The sequence below is a fragment of the Myotis brandtii genome, unplaced genomic scaffold, assembly GCF_000412655.1.
Source record: "Myotis brandtii unplaced genomic scaffold, ASM41265v1 scaffold137, whole genome shotgun sequence".
NCBI classification, from domain to species: domain Eukaryota; kingdom Metazoa; phylum Chordata; class Mammalia; order Chiroptera; family Vespertilionidae; genus Myotis; species Myotis brandtii.
The window spans coordinates 5,629,153-5,649,160 of NW_005354874.1; the positions used below are offsets into that span (position 1 = coordinate 5,629,153).

At 44.3% G+C, this 20,008-nt stretch overlaps 1 protein-coding gene across 3 annotated transcripts in view; it reads right to left on the reverse strand.

Moving 5' to 3' along the window:
- Positions 1-19,987, reverse strand: part of OVOL2 (ovo-like zinc finger 2) — a 27,807-nt gene extending 7,820 nt beyond the window's left edge. Inside the window, exons 1-2 of one of the 3 annotated variants that reach the window (XM_014535070.1) lie at positions 19,906-19,987; positions 6,973-7,162 (exon numbers count right to left, since the gene is read on the reverse strand). In XM_014535070.1, the coding sequence (XP_014390556.1) occupies positions 6,973-7,087 (115 nt within the window). In that variant the 5' untranslated portion in view covers positions 7,088-7,162; positions 19,906-19,987. Of the gene's footprint in view, positions 1-6,972; positions 7,163-11,376; positions 11,450-15,308; positions 15,522-19,905 lie in introns of those variants that run through there. The other 2 variants (XM_014535068.1, XM_014535069.1) reach the window with 2 other exon arrangements.
- Positions 19,988-20,008: the final 21 nt, after the last annotated feature.

Here is a 20,008-nt window from a genome sequence, read left to right on the forward strand (position 1 = left end):
ATGTGCCCACAACCAAGGTACATGCCCGTGACCGGAATCGAACCCGGGACCCTGCAGTCTGCAGGCCGACGCTCTATCCACTGAGCCAAACCAGTTAGGGCCATTGTCTGTTCTTTGGAATGTTGTGCCCTGGGCCTATATTACCTAGTCTAATATTGTGTGCTGGGTTATCAAAAAGGGTTTCTCCTTTTCAGATTTGCTATTCCTACCTCCAAATCAAGCTTCAAATCACCCAAGAAAATTCTTTGTTATTGGCGCTTTCTGCTTGCTTTCCTTATTGTAGCTAAGGGCTGCTTTATTGGACTTTATGCAAACATGAACTTCAGCGAATAACTTTTTACAGGCCTCCTTGTGGGAGTGGATATTTAGGGCACCCTTCTCAGAAGGTAATGTGGCAATGCTCATAAAAAAATTGTAATAACTACCCTTTGGCCTACTATAGGAACTTTATCTACAGAAAGACTCACAGAGGTAGGCAAAGGCTATACAAGAATATTCATGGTAGTACTGCCTGAATATTTTTTAAAAAGAAAGAAAGAAAAAGAAAAATGCTGAAATGGAAATAACTGTTATTAATTGGGGCAAGGGAAAATGATGGAGCCTCCATATTTGAAAATATGTCATAATCATATTTAAGAAATGCTCTGACAATTATTAAAAAGAGTGAGGTGTGTCTACCTGTGCAGATGTGAAACAATCTCTAAGATATACAGTACATTAAAAAGCAATGTGTACTTAAAACTTCTGCCCCGCCAGCGTGGCTCAGTGGTTGAGCATCGACCTATGAACCAGAAGGTCACAGGTTCGATCCCGGTCAGGGCACATGCTCAGGCTGCAGTGTGGGAGTTGCAGGAGGCAGCCGATCAATGATCTCTCTCATCACTGATGTTTCTATCCCTTTCTCCCTCTCCCTTCCTTTCTGAAATCAATAAAAAACAAATTTTTTTTTTAAATTTCTGGGGACATGGATGGAACTGGAGAGCATTATGCTAAGCGAAATAAGCCAGTCGGAGAAAGATAAATATCACATGCTCTCACTCATATGTGGGATATAATAATCAATATAATTTGATGAACAAGAATAGATCCAGAGACAAATGTTAGGGGGGTTGGGTAGAGAGCAACCAAAGGACTTGTATGCATGCATATTAGCATAACCAATGGACACAGACACTGGGGCAATGGGGGCTTTCCTGGGATGGGAATGACTGGGGGGCGTCTGATTGGTGTTTCTGGTTTCTTAGGGAGGGAGGTCAATTGGGGAAAAAGAAGACATATATAAAACTTTAGACAATAATAAAAAAATTTCTGGGGGAAATTAAAACTTTTTTTTAATGATCTTAGAGAGGGAGCAAGGAAGAAAGGGAGAGAGAGAGAGAGAGAGAGAGAGAGAGAGACCCATGTGAGAGATAAAACAATCATTTGATGCACCCTAACAAGGGGTTGAACCTGCAACCTAAGCATGTTCCCTGACTGAGAATCGAACCCATGACTTTCTGATGCACAAAATGATGTTCTAACCAACTGGGCCATACTGGCCAGGGCTGGGAAAAACATTTTTTTAATTAAGTGGAGTGGAACATGGGCATGAGGAGGGAGGCTTACTTTTTTTTCTGTCATTATTTTCCCGTTCATATTACTTTTTAAGCTAAAAAGTAAGTCAAAATAAAATAGAGAAGAGACAGTTTAATGAGCGCAGGAGGCAATCCCACAAGACAATTCAACTCGCTAGAGGTGGAGGATACTTTATTCTTTTCCCTCCATCTGCCCCACTCCAAATTTCTCCCAATCTGCATTTTTCCCAATCCAGTCAATCCTTCCCTTTAGGCTCCAAAGAAAGACACCATTGTTTCCTCTTCTTCAATCAAAATGGGATTTGTTTGCCTTCTGTCCCTCTCAGTGTGGCCGATGGAAGATAAGGTGGAAGGTGTCCCAGAGGCAGGACAAATACTTCCCTTTGGCTAGTGCCCCCTCCCTGCTTCCCTGACCTCAAATCTGAATTCCTCCACTCCTCTCTATGGAACTCAGAAGCGTCCCCAGGAATCTTGGACTCCTCTATACAGAGTTGTAAATTATAACCAACATGGGTTATTTCCCCTGGCACCCTGCTCCCCAAAGAGTAAGCTGGGGATCCCACAGATGTGTGTGCCCTTTTCAACTGTGTATAGTGGCTTACACTTTCTTCTCTATAGCTTTTGTATTGGCTAAAGTTTTTTTTTTTACAGAATAAGTATTCATTTTACAAAGGAGAAAAATAAAACACTTTCTATAAAACTGTACTTGTCTGATGAGCCTGGCACATCTGGTCATAGCCGTAAACAATGCCCAGACCATGCCTGACATGTGGCCCTCAATAAATGTGATTCTAACATGCTCCCAGGTGCTGCCGGGGCACGGACTACGGACACTGTGGGTAACGAGGCTGTAGACAGAATGCAGAGTCTGGCACAAACAAGTGTTGGTAGTGTTATTTTCTACTTAAATTCTCCCCGCCACCAAAAGCAAACCATCCCCTCTATGCATGCTTAGAATGCATCCCAGCTGGTTCAACTTAAATCCAAACATGTATTCTCTATAAACAGGCCCACTATGTTTTTCATTGTGTTAACTGAATTTACGTTGGTTTTTGTAAAGCTCATGCCTCCCCTGCCCCCGCACCATTTTGACCTAAGGTGGATCAACAGCCATAATTTTCCCCGATAGCCTCAGCAATCCTGTCAACTTAAATAGAGCAAGTCCCTCTCTTATGTGTACTGGATGCTGTTGGTCCCCAGTCCAGACCCACATTCAGGGCCAGCGCATCGTCCCCCAGCTGTCATGTGTGATGAGCTAACAGTGCCTGGCTGCCTCCTTCTCCAAGGAATGGACACTGAGTAATTGACCTCCCTGCCCAGGGAAGAGGCAGCCCTCAGCCAATGCCTGACCGGCGTGGAGTGGAAATGTCCCCCGCCTGCCTGTAGACAGGACAAGGCTGTGGTGCCATCCACACTCCAGAACCCCAATGGGATCGGGCTTGGGCTGGACTCTAGCTCAGGGCACTCAGCTCCATCCTCTACCCTGTCCCACTCCCTCCTCCCTTATAGGTTTCTTCTGGGCGTTCTCCCTCAACAAATGATTTTATAAGAATTGCCATCTTAGGATCTGCTTCTAGGGAACCCAACCTAAGACAATTTGGATTGAAAATAGCTATTTGTTTCCTGAAATATTTTCACAAACTGTTATGGAGTTTTTTCTGCTGTAGTTTCTCTCTCCCAATCTTGAATCAGATGTCATTTGGCTAGCATCCCAGCTCTCCATCTCACACTCCTCTGATTTACTCTCCTCTTGGAGAAGTTATATCCAAAAAAGACATCTTAATCTTTTCTTTCATCTGCTTAAATATTAAGGTAAGACATTTTCAGGCTCTGGTTTCCCTGGATCTTTTCCAAGATGTTTCCTTGGGTTTTGAGCCCTTCCTTAAATGCCCTGTCCCCTCAGTAGTTGCAGGGCACAGGAGGAGGTGGGAGTGGGGTGGGATTAATCCTGATTCTCTATCCCACTGTCTTCACCAACCTCATCAATATTGTCGCCACAATCTCAGAGGGTCCTGGGATCCCTGAGAAGTCTTTTCATCAATTGTGGCCTGGCTAATCACACTATGAGCAAGCATATCCTTCACTCAACTGTCTACTGTATTTGTGTTAACAGTGTTCATATCTTTGCTTCTGGTCTAAATCCAACATTCACTTAATAGTCAATAGCAAAAATCCAACATTCACGTCTCAATCAAAGGCAAGACGGAATTCACAGAATTCTGGTGCTATCTTTTGGAAACAGGAAGGTTGTTCAATGAACTAAAAAAAAACCAAACACGTCTGAAAATCCCACATTTTTGCTCTTTTTACTGAGTATCTGTTTTGCACAGAGCTCAAGAGATGGCGGGGCAGGTCTCTCACACCAGGAGGCAAGCCTATTCCTCCAGCTCCAGGCACAGCAGCAGCCCCCGCTAACTGGTCAGTAAGCTCCTGGTTCCTCTTTCTAGTCCATTATCACTTGAAGGTACATCTCCATCCGAAAATAGACCAGGGCAGGGAAAACAAGTTGAAGATATTCTCACAATTTTATTTGTTTACCACTTTAAGAGTCAAAATTATGATTAAAATTTTAAAAAATGATTATCTGTAGATTTCAATTATCTAAATTAGAATGCAAGCCACTTTGCAATTTTAAAATGTCTAGTAGCCTCATTAAAATAAGTTTAGAAAAGGTCAAATTAATTTTAATGATATATTTTTATCTAACCTAATATATTCAGGTATTACCATTTCAAAATGAAATTAACATTAAAAATATCCTTGTGTATCCTTTGCCTACCAGCGTGAGTCTTTCCTGTAGAATTCAGGAGGTTGGTCCCCCAAGCAAGGAGGGATGGGAGTTGATAGACCAATACCTAGCTTCCTCACCCCTAGATCAATTCTGGGATGCATTCTATATATTTCTTCAGGGGACCCCAATGGGATTGAGTGCCAGTTGCCCACAGTGGTAGCCTGCTTATGTAGTCACTTTAATTGGCTGTCTTCTCTTCACTGTGTCTCCTGGGACCATCTCCCAAATAAACTGCTTGCATAGTCAGCTAACTCAGATATGAGTTCTTAACTACTATGCCAGTGACTCAACTTGTAAACTCTTGCCTGAGAAGCAGTCAGTCCCTAATATTTCCTGGTTGATTCTCTGTTGACGGCACTGATGAGTAAACAGCTCCATCAGCTATTTACTCCAAGTGAAGGTACCGAACAGCCAGCCATGCTCCCTTTGTCTTAAAGGACAGGATCGAGGAAGTGACACAGAGTCTACCAGGAGAAGAAATAGGCTATGTTCTCAAGGACATCCTCAGACAGAGATGAAAAGCTGAGAACTCTCCAGGACAACCAATGACAAACGACTGCATGAGCTGTCCCCAGTTTCTCCAGGCCTTGGGTCAGTTGTCTATGAGCCTATATTTGCAGCTACTTGATGGGTTCATTGATAGCCTTGGGACCCTCCTCCACCATGATACTCCCTAAGCATTCTCTCTGCCTCAACCTAAAGTACCAGCCTGGCCACACAGAGGTCAACCTTTTACTGATTCACTGGTGCTAGGGACCCAAAAAGAAGCCTTGTATTCAGACACTATAGGATTCCATTTCTATCATGTTTAAAACCAGGCAACAGCAATTTATGCTATTGGAAGTCACAATATCGGTGCCTCTTGGGAGAAAGGAGATAGTGACTTATTTATCTTTTTGTTGTTGTGTTGCTCAAGATTGAAAGGGCAGCCCTAACCAGTTTGGCTCAATGGATAGAGTGTCGGCCTGCAGACTCAAGGGTCCCAGGTTCAATTCTGGTCAAGGGCATGTACCTTGTTACGGGCACATCCCCAGTGGGGAGTGTGCAGGAGGCAGCTGATCGATGTTTCTCCCTCATCGATGTTTCTAACTTCTAACTCTCTATCCCTCTCCTTTCCTCTCTGCAAAAAAATCAATAAAATATATTTTTTTAAAAAGATTGAAAGGGCAGCTGGAGAAGAGCAGTGGGCCCCAGTTATGCACAAGCATGTGCTCTGGAGCTGCAGCCTGGACCTCCCCCTGTTACCCCCGGGCTTAGGAGGTAATGATTTGAAGGGGGCACGAAGGAGGGGGCAGGAACTTCCAGGCTCTGGAAATACTGTTTCTTGGTCTGGGTGCTAATGATATGGGTGTGGTCACTTTGTAAAAATTCTTAAATTTGCTGAATTATGTACTCTTTTGGATGTATGTTACACACAAAAAAAAATCCCTTGAGAAATAGTTTTTAAAAAGGAAAAAAAAACACAAAAACCTTTTAGTTCATCAGCTCACCCACTAAGGTGGAGGACGTTCTCCCCAGGCCAGGGAGGAGGCTTATGGCCAGTACTCTAAGAACACAGAAGCATAGGGCCATAAAAGAAATCTGAATTAGAGGATCTGAGAAGGTCCTACGGGGTGTTGAGGGATTGGAAACTCCATCTGGAGGGAGGAGTGGACATTTTCCCATTCCCACTAAAATGCTAGAGGAAACCCTAAACTCTGAAAGGGCTCCAGGATGGAATTGGGACGGGCTGAGATAGGATGGGGATTTGAAGATGGGTCCCAGATTCTGAGGGGCCTTACATGAAGCCCCTCAAGATGAGGAGTTTGGATTTCCTCCTGCCCAGAGTTGGAGACTTTTTTAGCAGGGAAGTAGCATCCTCAGAATTCTCCTCAAGGGATCACTCTGGCAAAGGTGTGGACCATCTGACCTCCGAGCTAAAGGAGAAGCTTGGAGGTCAGATGTTTCTAAGATAAAATAAATGAGGCTATCCCAATCAGAAGAGCACCCCCAGGATTCTCTGTGTAATGAGCTGGGGAGGACCTAGACTCCCACTTCATGAGAAGGGAAACTGAGGAAGGCCCAAAGGGAGGAAGACACTTGCCTGCCAGCCTCAGGTAGGAGGCTCAGTCAGCTCTAAGTGAGCGATCATTTCCTTCTCTTTTTGAGTTCTTGGGAAGAACAAGATGCTATTTGGAGACAGGCTTACTTCCCAAGAAAGGTGCATAAAATAGCACCCGTGGGACCACAGGAACCACATCCCTGCATTCAGGCCGGACTGAGGGGCCAAACTATATCTCACAGCATTGCGTCAGGCATCAATTCTCAGAACGTCTTCAGCCAGTGATTTGTCTTGAGTTATGCTAAAACTTGTATCATTATCCCCATCTTAAAGGGGGCGAAAACAGGCTAAGTGAGGAGGCTTGCCTGGCCCAAGATGACACAGCTGGAAGTTGGCACAGCCTGGAGGTAAAACCAGATGGGCTGCCCCCAAATGCCACATCCCGTGGTCTTTCCAGAAACACAACATTGTCCCATCTGCCAACCTGGTTCTTTGGTGGGAGGAAAGCAGCAGGAACTCTTGGGCAGAAAAACAAAACTAAAATTAAGCACATGACCCTTCCTCACCTGTATGTGTGCGGACGTGCCTCTTCAGGTCAAAGGTGTCATTGAAGCCCTTGCCGCAGAAGGTGCACAGGTGCCTCTTCACCTGGTTGTGGCACTTGAGGTGCCGGTTGAGCATACGCTGTAGGCGGAAGCACTTGCCACACAGGTCACAGCTGTGAACTGCCGAGTCGCCGCATGTGCCTGTGGTGAACTGGGACAGAGAGAGGCCGTGAGGACCACAGTGCAGGCGGGCACATCTCACAAGCTTACTATGGGAGTCCACCTCCCTAAGTCTCTAGGCTTGGCCTGGTTTTGGCTCTGGGGAAGATGGAACAACTGGCAGTTCCTCCCAACATTCATTCCCCCCTTCTTCCTGAGAACAGACCTCGGATTTCTAGCAGGATGTTGTCCCCAGCTAAACATCTGCATTCCCCACCAAGTCATGGCTCTATGGCCACCTGGCCAATGAAATATACTCTCTCTAAGGGGGGAGGGTGTTGCCCTCTCTCTCATTTTCTCCTTTCTTGGACCACAAGGGGAAAGCCAGTGCTGAGGATGGAAGAGCAGAAAGAAAGGAGGAATCTAAGTCCTGATAACATAGAGCCTGTGGTAGAAAGTCCCTAAAGACAGCTGCAGTCAATTCCTTCCTCCCTGTTCCTGCATGCTGCTGTATCCATCAAGAGATGCAGACTATCTCCTCTCCCCTTGGACCAACTGGATGCAGAGATAATGTATCAGTTCCAGGTATTAAGAGACCATGCAGCTTCTATATCCTCCCTCTAGGAAAGTGAGCTGCCACATTAGAATCTAAGACCACCATGCTGTGAGGAAGCCCAAGCAGCCATGTGGAGAGTGGAAGGCCACATGGAGGAGCACAGAAGTACCAGGTATGAACAAAAAGCCTCACTGGACCTTCTAGCCCACCCATGGCTGCCACCAGATGAGTGAGTGACCTCAACCAGTGCTGCCTGGAATAGAACTACCTAGCTAAGCCATGCCCCAGTTCCTGATGCACAAAGTCATGAATAAAAGAAAATGATAATTTTGGGAAGTGACTTGGTTGGGAGCCCACAGCTTCATTACCAGCAAACTCACAACTAAATTTCAGACTCTGGGCTCCCATTCCAGCATTCTCTGAACTATGTTTGCCATCTCTAAGAAAGAAAACTGAGTCTATTATGGGAGTCCACCCGGATCATTCTTCGGTGGTGAAAACCACCAGATCTAATATATTCATCAAAGGTTTCCTAGTTACCAAATCAGATCCTTTAGAGCCGCGGTTCTCAACCTGTGGGTCGCGACCCCTTTGGCGGTCGAACGACCCTTTCACAGGGGTCGCCTAAGACCATCCTGCATATCAGATATTTACATTACGATTCATAACAGTAGCAACATTATAGTTATGAAGTAGCAACGAAAATAATTTTATGATTGGGTCACAACATGAGGAACTGTATTTAAAGGGCCAGAAGGTTGAGAACCACTCCTTTAGAGGAATGATCCAACTGTTCTGCCAAAATTCTACTCATAAAAGAGCCTAAAAAATGTATTTTCAGACAAATATCATTAGCAAGAAAAGTTGGACCTTTCCTGGCTCGAAATCTTCCTAGCCTCAAATACCCTCCTCCTTCATCCACCCTGGGTGTTACCCTCCGCTGAGACCCAGCTCAACTGTTCCTTCTCTGATGTAGCTCCTCTAACGACTACAGCCCCTGCCTGCACTGTTCTCTGACCCGCAAGACCAGTGCCTCTCAAACTCAGAGTGCACACAAATCCCCTGGGTGTCTTACTAGAATGCAGGATCTGATTCAGGAGGTCTGATGGGGTCTACACACTGCATTTCTAACCAGCTCTGCATGAGAAGTGAGGCTGGAGCATTGGCCCTCACACAGTCCAGTACTTTATTCCATCTCATTCCAGAGGGTTCCATCACCCACAAATGTTTCCTCAGAGCTCATCCAGTGTCCTCAATGAAGTGCCTTGAGTCAGCAAGTGTTTGTGCACATTCCTGCCTCCTCCCCCACACCCCAAGCCTAGACTCAGGTCAGTGCACATTCAGAAAGTGTCGATGGGCAGTGGATTCACAGGTGGCAAGATACAAAGAGAAAGAAAGAGACCTGAAGGAGGCCGAAGACTCCAGAACTGGGTTTTCCAGTTAGCCTCCTCTGTACCAGTTCTTTTTCATTGGCTCAGAGCTTAATTTGTCTCAGCTGACCAACTAGTGCCTGATCTGTAACAGGTCCTGTGCTCAGAGCTGAGGGAGTACAGTCACCTGGACCACCTGTCCCCAAGAAGCTGCCAGTCTAGTGGGGGAGCGGACTGGTCAATAGGCCACTGACATCTGGAAAGCCCAGGTGCAATGCGCATCTCGGAGGAGCACCTGCCTCTGCCATGGGGCAAGGGGGAAGGTGCCTTTAGACCAGGGGTGGGCAAACTTTTTGACTCGAGGGCCACAATGGGTTTCTTAAACTGGACCGGAGGGCCGGAACAAAAGCATGGATGGAGTGTTTGTGTGAACTAATATAAATTCAAAATAAACATCATTACATTTAGTTTTATTCATTTCAAACGGGCCGGATCCGGCCCGCGGGCCGTAGTTTGCCCATGGCTGCTTAGGGAAGGTGCCTGTAGAGGAAGTGAGCTCCTCAGCCAGGTAAAGATGAGGAGAAAGAGAGGAGGAATGGCAAAGAATATTCCAGGAGAGGGCGGTGGGAAACAGGGAGTGTGTGTGGTTCCACACCGCTAGCCTGAGCCCCAGGAAAGCAGATAATGAAGAGAGCTGTGGTAGCAGAGAATGGCAGGGTCCCCCTTAGGGCTCTACCTTGCAGGGAGGTGAGCTTAAGTCTGTTCAAAGAGGGTGAAGGGGTTGGACATTGGAAGGTAAAGGAGGACAGCTACTGGGTTGAGTTTGATGACTCAGATGGATAGTCATCATAGGCCTCCAACTTCCTCATGCCCCACCTCTGCCATGTGTTCCCCGAAGGGGTAGGACCTTGCACCCAGCCTGAAGGAGACCCGGCTTTGCCCAAGGCTTCCATATTCCAATCACCAGGACAGGTCACGGTCTCCTCCTGGTCTTGCCTCCCTTGAAGAGATGTGAAAAGACTAAATATGGCCCACGTCTTGGCAAACTGAGTACTTTGAGCTTCTCAAGGCCAAGGCTACTCAGGATAAAAGTCATTTGAGAGGTAGTGAGGGGCTAATAAAATAGAACAAAGACAATTGACCCTTGTAATTCTAATTAAAAACATGTAGAAAGCTAGAACTGTCTTTTGAAAGTCCTATAGAATGTGCCTGAGGACTGGACAACTCAATTTCCAACCTGACCTCTTGCTTACTTTAATCACTTTGGTAAATTCCTATTTTAATGATAAAAGTCATTTGAGAGGTAGTGAGGGGCTAATAAAATAGAACAAAGACAATTGACCCTTGTAATTCTAATTAAAAACATGTAGAAAGCTAGAACTGTCTTTTGAAAGTCCTATAGAATGTGCCTGAGGACTGGACAACTACATTTCCAACCTGACCTCTTGCTTACTTTAATCACTTTGGTAAATTCCTATTTTTAAAATGCTCAGCATGTAATATAGATACCTTCTAATATAGTCCAGGATGAGAAATCTCGAATCACTGGCATTATTTTGTTTGAAAAGAATAAAATCTTAAAGGTCAGAGGGAAGGGAGATTAGTGACAACTTAAGGGAGTGCAGAGCCAATGGATCATCTGACCAAGACACAGAAAACTTTTTGACACAGGGGAGAAAATGAGAATGGGGAGAGGGGGTGGAGACTGAGGGCACCCCATTCCCAGCGGGAAGTTTCCTTTGGTTTTCTTGGAGCAAAAACAGAAGTTCTCCAAGTATGCTTCAGCAAAGGCAATTTTTCCATTTCTCCACCTTCATATACATCCCCATTTCACAGTATGAATAACTGAGTCAGCACAAAATGACTCACTTAGGGAATTCCCCTAAGGTGCAACCACCAATTCATGAAGTGGTACTTGCTAGCTATAGACATCTATGACCAATCCAGCCACCACACATTAAGTTATACTTGAAGCTTTAAGAGACAGCTTTGTTGAAACAAGATGTAAGGCTAATTAAATAGTAAAAGATTATGGCTGATGAAGCCAGCTTCTCCCAGACTAGTCCACTTCTCAGAAAAAAAGGGATGTTTGTAGGATAAATTTCTACATGTGAAAGTTATCCCAGAGTGAATTTCACATTTTCTGCCTTGAAATGTGGTCTGTAATAGCAACAGACTGGAAACTATCTATATGTCTGTCAATAGGAATTTGTTAAAAAAATTTTAAAAAAGCGTTTCATTAAAGCAGCTGGAAAAAGAAAAGCATCAATTGTCAGCCACGTGCGTGAACCCTCTTGGATGTCCAGTCCCATCAAAAGGCTCAGAAGAGTCCAGCCCCACCTGTCATCTGACTGCAATAGCATGAGAAGCCCCAGGGAAGACCAGCCCAGCAGAGATGAGTCATTCCACAGAACTGGAAGACATAATGATAAATTATCTTAAGGTGCTAAATTTGTGGTTATTTGGGAAGCAGCAATAAAGTAAGTGGAATAGTAACCAACGTATCACATCCTCTCCAGAACACCAGATCTGCCACATTTCTGTCTCCCAAGATGGGCTGCATAAGAAGAGACACATCTGATCTCTAGAATGACATCCTGTGAGCCAGAGGACCAGCAATCCCTCCCTGGGCACATGTCTGCTCACTACACCACTCTTGCTATGTTTACACAGGTTTAGACCTTACACTCGACCTCCTAAAGTTTCAAAATAGGGTTAACCAATTTTACACTGTTACTCTACTCTACAAGTAGTAGACCCAAACTAGTTAGTCTTTAGTCATCTTAGTTACAAAATGAGAGTGGAATGTTGAAACATAAATGCTAAGGATCAAATAAAAACCTAGACCTGGCTAGTAATGTGATGTCATGTAATATCCCTGGGCCACAACTTCCCGCATGTAAACATAACAAAATGGTATTAGATGAGCTCTATGGCAGAATAAGAAGCTAAGAGCATCTTTTTTCCAACTTCCTAAGTTCGGATCCTGTTCTGCCACTTACAGACTGTGGGATGTAGGCAAGTTACTCAACCTCTCTAAGCTTTAATTTTATCACCTGTAAAATGTAGATAATAATGATATTTGCCTCTTAGGATTATTAAGGAATTATATAAGAAGAACTACTTAATAAGTCCTAACTCTTATAGTTAGACCAGCTCCAAAATTCTGTGATAATATTTGCCTCTTAGGATTATTAATTAAATAAGAACTACTTAATAAGTCTTAACTCTTATAGTTAGACCAGCTCCAAAATTCTGTGATTCTAACTAAAAATCAATTGGTCAAGCCCTAGCTGGTTAGGCTCAATGGATAGAGCATTGGCCTACGGACTGAAGAGTCCCAGGTTTGATTCCAGCCCAGGGCACATACCCGGGTTTCGGGCAGACAGCCAATCAATGATTCTCTCTCATCATTGATGTTTCTCTCTCTCCCTCTTCCTCCCTCTTTCCCTCCCTCTCCCTTCCTCTCTGAAATCAATAAAAAAATATATTTTAAAAAAATCAATTGGTCAAAACCCCTCGTTTACTTATTTGGCTTTTGAATTTTTCTTTCTCTGATGAAAGAAAAAGGGGATTAACTTTAGTGTGAGCCACAAGTCCCCAGTCCTTCATCCGAAACTGAAATCCAAAAAGCTCTGAAAACTGACATTTTCTCCCATCTTCCTTGATAATAAAACCTGACACAGCCCTAACCGGTTTGGCTCAGTAGATAGAGCATCGGCCTGTGGACTCAAGGGTCCCAGGTTCGATTCCGGCCAAGGGCATGTACCTTGGTTGTGGGCACATACCCAGTAGGGACTTTATCCCTTTGGTATCAATATTCATGTGTTTTGATACAGAAATTATTAATGTGTTTAATTACAGGGTACTGCTCCAGACCTGCCAGGAGTGGTATTTATATCATGCTACTTTCTAAAAGCTTAATAGTCTCACCCTTAATCCAAAATTAACACTTTGCAAAAGGCTTAGTAATGAAGTGAGGAAGCTACTATGGGGGGTGGGAGATGACATCAGTCTGGAGATTAATTCAGGACAAGAAAAGTGAAGACAGAAAGCAAGCAATTCGTCAATCCCTCAGCTTGGCACTGTCTTGCTCGCTGTCCTGTTTTCTGCAAGGTCTCGGCTTTCATTTTAAAAAACACACAAAGTTCCCCTCTAGTTTTTCTAAAAAACAGGCCTCTGCAGCAGAAACAAACCCATCATTGTATCAGTGCTGCTGAAAACTTCAGGAGCATCTGGGGAGGTAGGCCTTCTGACCAAATTCAAAGCTGGCTATATGGTCACTTACCTGTCAACCTTCTAAAGTAAAAAATTTTTAAATCCTTTATTTTCTGCTGATGCTTCCATCAAACAAGTTCATTAAATTAATGGTCCTATTTTCTGTGGGAGGGTACTGTGAGTCCAGGCTATCTTATGACGGCCACATGAACAAGATTTCCAGGGGCACATTTGCTATGCTGGAGTGCTCAAAACATGCGAATCGTATTTCCCCAATTCCTTTGGGATAAAAACTTCCCTCCTGGTCCCATGTAGCATTTCCTTAGGCTTCACCACTCTGCTATATGGCAGTGGAGAAGCTTCTCAAATGCAGAGATGATGAAGGAAATATATTCTTATAATCCATAAAAAACTGAGGCTCAAAGAGCTATAAAATACCCATGGCCATATGGCTTTTAGGTACCCACAATGAGATTTTGAATGTGGTTTGTCTGCCAAACTAGTGTCTACCGTTGAACTGTAAGGGAGGGGGAGGGAAGGACTCTGTTGTTTGTCTCATATGGTGAGAAACAGCTTCAAATTCCTTTATGTCAGACCGTCAGCACTAATGATAAAGTGTTAAAAATCTCCCATAAAGCAATACAATAACATTGAAAGAATAAGGATCCTTGAGTTGGGCTTTGTCACTAACAGCTGTGAGGAATTCAACAAAACCTCCTGGTCTTTACCTTTCTCCCCTTCAAAATGAGGAGACTGCCCTAGCTGGTTTGGCTCAGTGGATAGAGAATCAGCCTGTGGAGTGGTGGGGGAGAGGGGGGTGTGTCCTGGGAGGGGGTGGTCCTGGGTTTGATTCCAGTCAAGGGCACATGCCTGGGTTGTGGTCTCCATCCCCAGTAGGGGACATGCAGAAGGCAGACCATCAATGATTCTCATCATTGATGTTTCTATCTCTCTCTCCCTCTCCCTTCCTCTCTGAAATCAGTTAAAAAATAAAAACAAAACAAAATGAGGAAACTGGACCATGTAAACTTTAAAGGTCCCTGTAGTGGATCCTATGTACACACAGTCAGCCTCTATTCCTACTCCTCTGGTGAGCCTTCCTATACTGCAGAGGCCAGTAAGCTAGCAACTGCATTTTCCAGACTCCCTTTCAGCTATGATCTTTAGATGTAACCCAGTAGGAACTTAGGTTCCATCAATTACTAGGTTAGCTGAAGAGAGGAAGGCACATGGCAATTGTTTCACACTCTGCATTAGCAGAAGCATCATGATGCATGATTAGGCAGCCATAGAGGAGGCAGCTGCAGCTCCCTAGGTTGCCCAGTTCTGCAGTGTCGCTCTCGGAGGAGAGCCTGGGAGCTCAGCCTGGTCTTTCTTTAGTTCATTTAGTGCCCTATAATCAACCATTCTCTGCTTAAGCAAACTACAGTAGATTGTTTTCTGTAACTAAACCCATTCAGTCCTTTCCAACAATAAAAACCCACTTCAACCCAGTGAGTGTGGCTCATGGTTCAGTGTTGAATCATGAACCAGGAAGTTTGATTCCTGGTCAGGGCACATGCCAGGTTGCGGGTTCAATTCCCAGTGCAGGAGGCAGCAGATCAATGATTTTTAACCATTCTCTGCTTAAGCAAGCTACAGTAGATTGTTTTCTGTAACTAAACCCATGCAGTCCCTTCCAACAATAAAAACCCACTTCAACCCAGTGAGTGTGGCTCATGGTTCAGTGTTGAATCATGAACCAGGAAGTTTGATTCCTGGTCAGGGCACATGCCAGGTTGCGGGTTCAATTCCCAGTGCAGGAGGCAGCAGATCAATGATTTTCTCTCATCACTGATGTTACTATATCTCTCTCCCTCTCCCTTCCTCTCCGAAATAAAAATAAGTAAAAACTTATATTCAAATTAAAAGCTGATGCAGTTCATATGTATTGTTCTCTTATGCCTCCTTTTTTTCCTCTTTAAATTAAATTTTTTCGAGCATCTATTCTAAGCATTTTCCCAGATCTCCCTTTTCTTCTTGCTTCCTGTTTTCCTCCGAATGCTATCACTTACATCTAGGGACTGTTGACCCCTTCTTCCCCGTCTGTATTTCTGTTCTGTGTTGACTTATGTCCTCCCATGAATCAGGCATTGCTGTACCGGATGCTGAAGATACAAGCCTGCCTTTGGTGTGTCCAGTTCAAGAGGAGTCTGGTCAGCCAAATGTGCAGTCAAGGAGATGATCAGTGAGTTACAATGGAGGCAGGAAGAGGGGCATCCAATTTTCTTGGGAGAAAGAAGACAATTAGGGACTGCACTTATGGTCCCTTCCAACTATCAAATGGATGTGTTTTTATAAACTACTGTACTTAAGTCCACAATTCACAACAATACTTAAAAATAAACTAATTGGCCATCACTAAAGAATTCTGGTGAACCAACTGATTATCTTGAAAATTGGTAAATAAAAAGAATTTTACTCTGCCTTTCCTAAGTGAACTGTCTCACTAGGAAACAGGGGGAGTATCTCTCCATAGAAGAATTTCAGCTAATAAAGAAGGGACAGAATTAGAATATTACTGATCTATAAACCGTAATAACCTAAAATATTTAGACCTTGAGCATCAATGGTTGCTAACATCACAAAGAGACAACCAAACATTATGTAGCTCTTGATGGAAATAGACACTCCTACTGTGACAGATTTTAGCTATAATAAACCTGATCAAACATCTACAGCAGTGTTGGTGCAATACAACTTTCTGTGATGATAGAAATGTTCTAATCTGCACTGTCCAATACAGTAGGCACTAGTCACACATCACTACTGAGCACTTGAAATATGAGTCGTGCAAGTAAGGAATTTAATGTTTAGTTTTACTTAACTTTACTTAATTTAAATGTAAGTAGTTATATGTGACCATGGCTACCATTTTGGACAGTGTAGCTGCAAATCCAACTACCATTTAGAGAAAACATATGGGAGGAAGGAGCATTAGACACCGCGGTGATGCATTCTACAAAACCCAGATTGCTGGACTCTACAAAACAAATTAGCCATCTCTTCAACAACTAACTAAAAAAGAGAGGGAGGAAAAATACATAAAGTAAAAGACACATCAATGAATTACAATGTGTGGACATTATGTGGACCTGATTCAGTAAACTGAAAAGAAAAAAAAAGAAGTTATAAGACAATTAGCAATGTGAACATCATTGTTAATGTGAGTATAATCATGTATTTTGGTCTTTATCTATTAGAGACACATTCAAAATATTTATGATGGCTGAGATTTGTCTCAAAATAGTGTTGGGGGGGGGGTGGATGGAGGAAGGATGGTAGTAGTAGCCTTGGGTTCCTTGTTAGGACCAAGTGACAAGTATTCCACAAGTATTTAAATTTTCATAATAAAATATGATGGAACAAAAAAAAAGACACACATTCACACATCCATGACTACTAGAAGACTCAGGCTACAGAGCCAGGCAAAAGGCCAAGAATACTTTTGAAGGAATTCTAAACTCAATTCCTTTGAAGAATCCTTGGGAGAAACCAAAGGAAGAGAGAAAAGAATGGGATGGGGTAAGAAGACATTCACTTCTAGTCTATACTTGCACATGGGTCCCACCAGCCACTCTGAGTCAGGAATGAATAACATCAGTCAACTAACTGATTTAATTTCTGAGTCACTTTGTTTCTGATAAGCCTTGGGAGGACAGTGGTGATTGGGGTTGGGGGGAGGGGGTATCTCCCACCGCTAAAGACCTGCAAATGGATCCAGCTTTACAAAAGGGACTTAAAGTGACTTAAACCTCTGGCATGAATACTTTCCCAGAGGTACACCATCTCCCCACCCCGAATCTGTTTTATAAATTACAGAATCCTCAGTAGTAAAGAAACAATTTCATAACCTACCCTAAGGCACACAGTTGAAAGATAGCTAGGCTGGGAAATAAAACCACTTAACTGGCACTTACGAGTCCTGTCCAGATCCACTGATCAGCACAATCAGGTTAGCAAATCCCTTGTTCCTACTGTAGGTAACAAAATAGCTACCAGTCATTGTCAGCTAACTTCTTATTGAGCAGTTCATACATGCACAAAAAGTGCTAAACATTTTGCACCCATTGTCTCATTTAATCTTTGCAACACTTCTGAGAGGATGATTCTATTATTTCTCCACTTTACACAACAGGGAACTGAGGCTCAAACAGGTCACATATCCCCAACCACACCTGATGGTATAGATCCAACTGAGGTTTTCCTTCTCAAAAACCTCCCAGAAAAAACGCACACAACACAACAAAAACCTTCCAGAGCCCCACCCACAACCCCAAGGGAATTTCCACACTTCTTGATTTAGCCTGGTACTAGCTACATTTCCAGCCTCACCTTCAACTTTTTCTGACCCCAATAGTTTCCCATCCTGCAGTCAACATAGCTGAGTTCTTTCCTTACTCAAGTTTTGGGCTGAGCCCATACCTCCCCTTCTCCATGGGCCTCAAATTCACACAAGAAACTTTCCCCTGCTCAGAATTTATCACATCTTTGCTTGTGCTTCTGGGTTAGCATTCACATTCCTGTCGTAGTTAATAATTAATATTTGAGTCTCCCCACCAACCCAACTAATTCTAGTTAGAGTTATTGGGCACCTACATCTTCCACTCTTAACTCATTTATCCACAACTCTCTAAGTATCCTTATTATCCCCACTGTAAAAGCAAGAAAATTAAGGCCCAGAGGGATTGGCAATTTGCCCAAGGTCACACAGCTAAGAAGTAACAAAAGCCAGAGCCTGGAGGCTTAGTCATTTCTGTCCAATGATTCTGGAACTCTAGGATGGGAGCATTTTTATGCTGGCTGCCTGTTACACAGCAGGCACTCCATACTATTGGATAGGATGTTGCTTTTCTCTGCAGATCACACTTGCCCTTTTTCTGGTCCTAATAGCCAACAACCAAATGTCTTCAAGTCATTGAAACTATGGTCATTACCACAAGGGTCTCATCCTTGAGAGACTTTTCACTTCTAGTTAGAAGACTAATTACTAAAGAGTTCAGCTTGCTTTGCATAGAACTCTAGAGTTATACAATGCGCTAAATTTAACCAGTCAACTGAAAATGGCCAATATCACTACTAATAATTCTGGAGGCTCAAAGCATCTTAAAGCCAAGATGTCTCCTATTTGTGGGTGAAACTGAGAGGGAGAAGGAACCAAACTGTCCTCCTGAGTAAACTAACACTCCTCTGGAAACTATGTTAACAGTTGAGGGGCACACTCTATGCCCCACCCCCATCCCTGGGGCTGCACATAGAGGGTGATCATGGAAATAGATTTGGTTTATTCATTCCCTTAAGCCAGATAGCGCTGTTTGCCTGAGGCAGCAAAGAAAGATCTCCTAAAATGTTGGTAAAGGGAATGGATATTTTCCTTCTGCTACTTTTTCTCAAGGGTAATCTGGGCATCCAGGGGCAAACTGTCTGCAATCCATTCCAAAACAACGTTGCAATTGTCCTTCCTCCCAGGCGATAAATATGCAAGTGGGACACTGTAGAATTTCCTGGAGGGCAGAACTACCAGCCTCAGGCAAACTGAGCCCTCCCACTTAACCCCATCTGGCCCACAAAATCCTCAGGCTAGCTGACTTTGAACCTCCGCAGAACCTTTAACACTAAGCAGCATGCCCTAGTTGGCAGCATCTTTTAAAGATGTCTTTAAGATTCCAGCACAGGCCTCTAGCCTCAATTCATAACCAAATGCACCCCCAGACCACCTCCAGCCAAGCCCTCTGAGCTATGCATCAGAAAATATGCATAGGGGAGGGGTGGTCTCTCCCAGGAAAAGTAACGGAGACTTTCCTAATCCACAGCCAACGCTAGGGATCTTCTTCCCCAGCTCCCCACCCCCCAGCCAAGCCCCAGGAGCCAGGAATATGCAAAGGGGAGAGCCCGCCTCTCCCAGGAAAAGTAACGTAAACTTTCCTAATCCATAGCAAACTCTAGGCCTCCTCCTCCCTATCTCCTCCTGGGCAGCCGGACCGCGGGAACGCCCAAGAATTATCACCTACAGCGAGGACCTGGAGTCCGGGAAGGGTCACATTCTAGCCCATCCGGCTAGCGACGGGGTTCGTGTGATCCCTAAAACACCACTCCCTGACTCCAGGTGGCTGTGAGTCAGTGGAACGGGATTCCTTAACCTAGGAGCTAGCGGATACCTTTGAGCAGGCAATCGTGTAAGCACAGAAGAGCGTCCGGATAAGATGTAGCCTACCATTCTAGATGAAGACGCGGGTAGGGGGTAGGGGAGGGGGGGGCGGGGCTGAAACGCGAAGATAGAGAGGAACAAACACTCCAACCCACTGAGGACGCGGCATGAGGCAGTTTACAGTTGACCTCATTTGTCCATCATTTTAATTCAAGAAAATTTGAAACAGACCCATTTAAAGGGCCCTGCAGACCTGGTGTCTAACGGGCACTCCATAATTGGCACTGGGAATCGCTGTTATTATGAGTGGCCCACTGTGTGCCAAGCTGCCACCACTGTCTCCAAAACTAAAGAAAGAGTGTGAAATTTAGAATTCACAGAGCGCTTGGAGTTCCGGTGCCTAGGTCCCTCCTCTCCGACCACCGGGACCCCGACGACCTGATGATTCTCTGGCCCTTGCGCACCGAATGGGAGGAAAGAAGCTGAACCTGAGCCTTTCAGGTAGTTCCATAGGCCGCCGACCGACTGTGCCCGCTTGGGGAGCTGGCCTTGGGGGCGCAGCGGCGC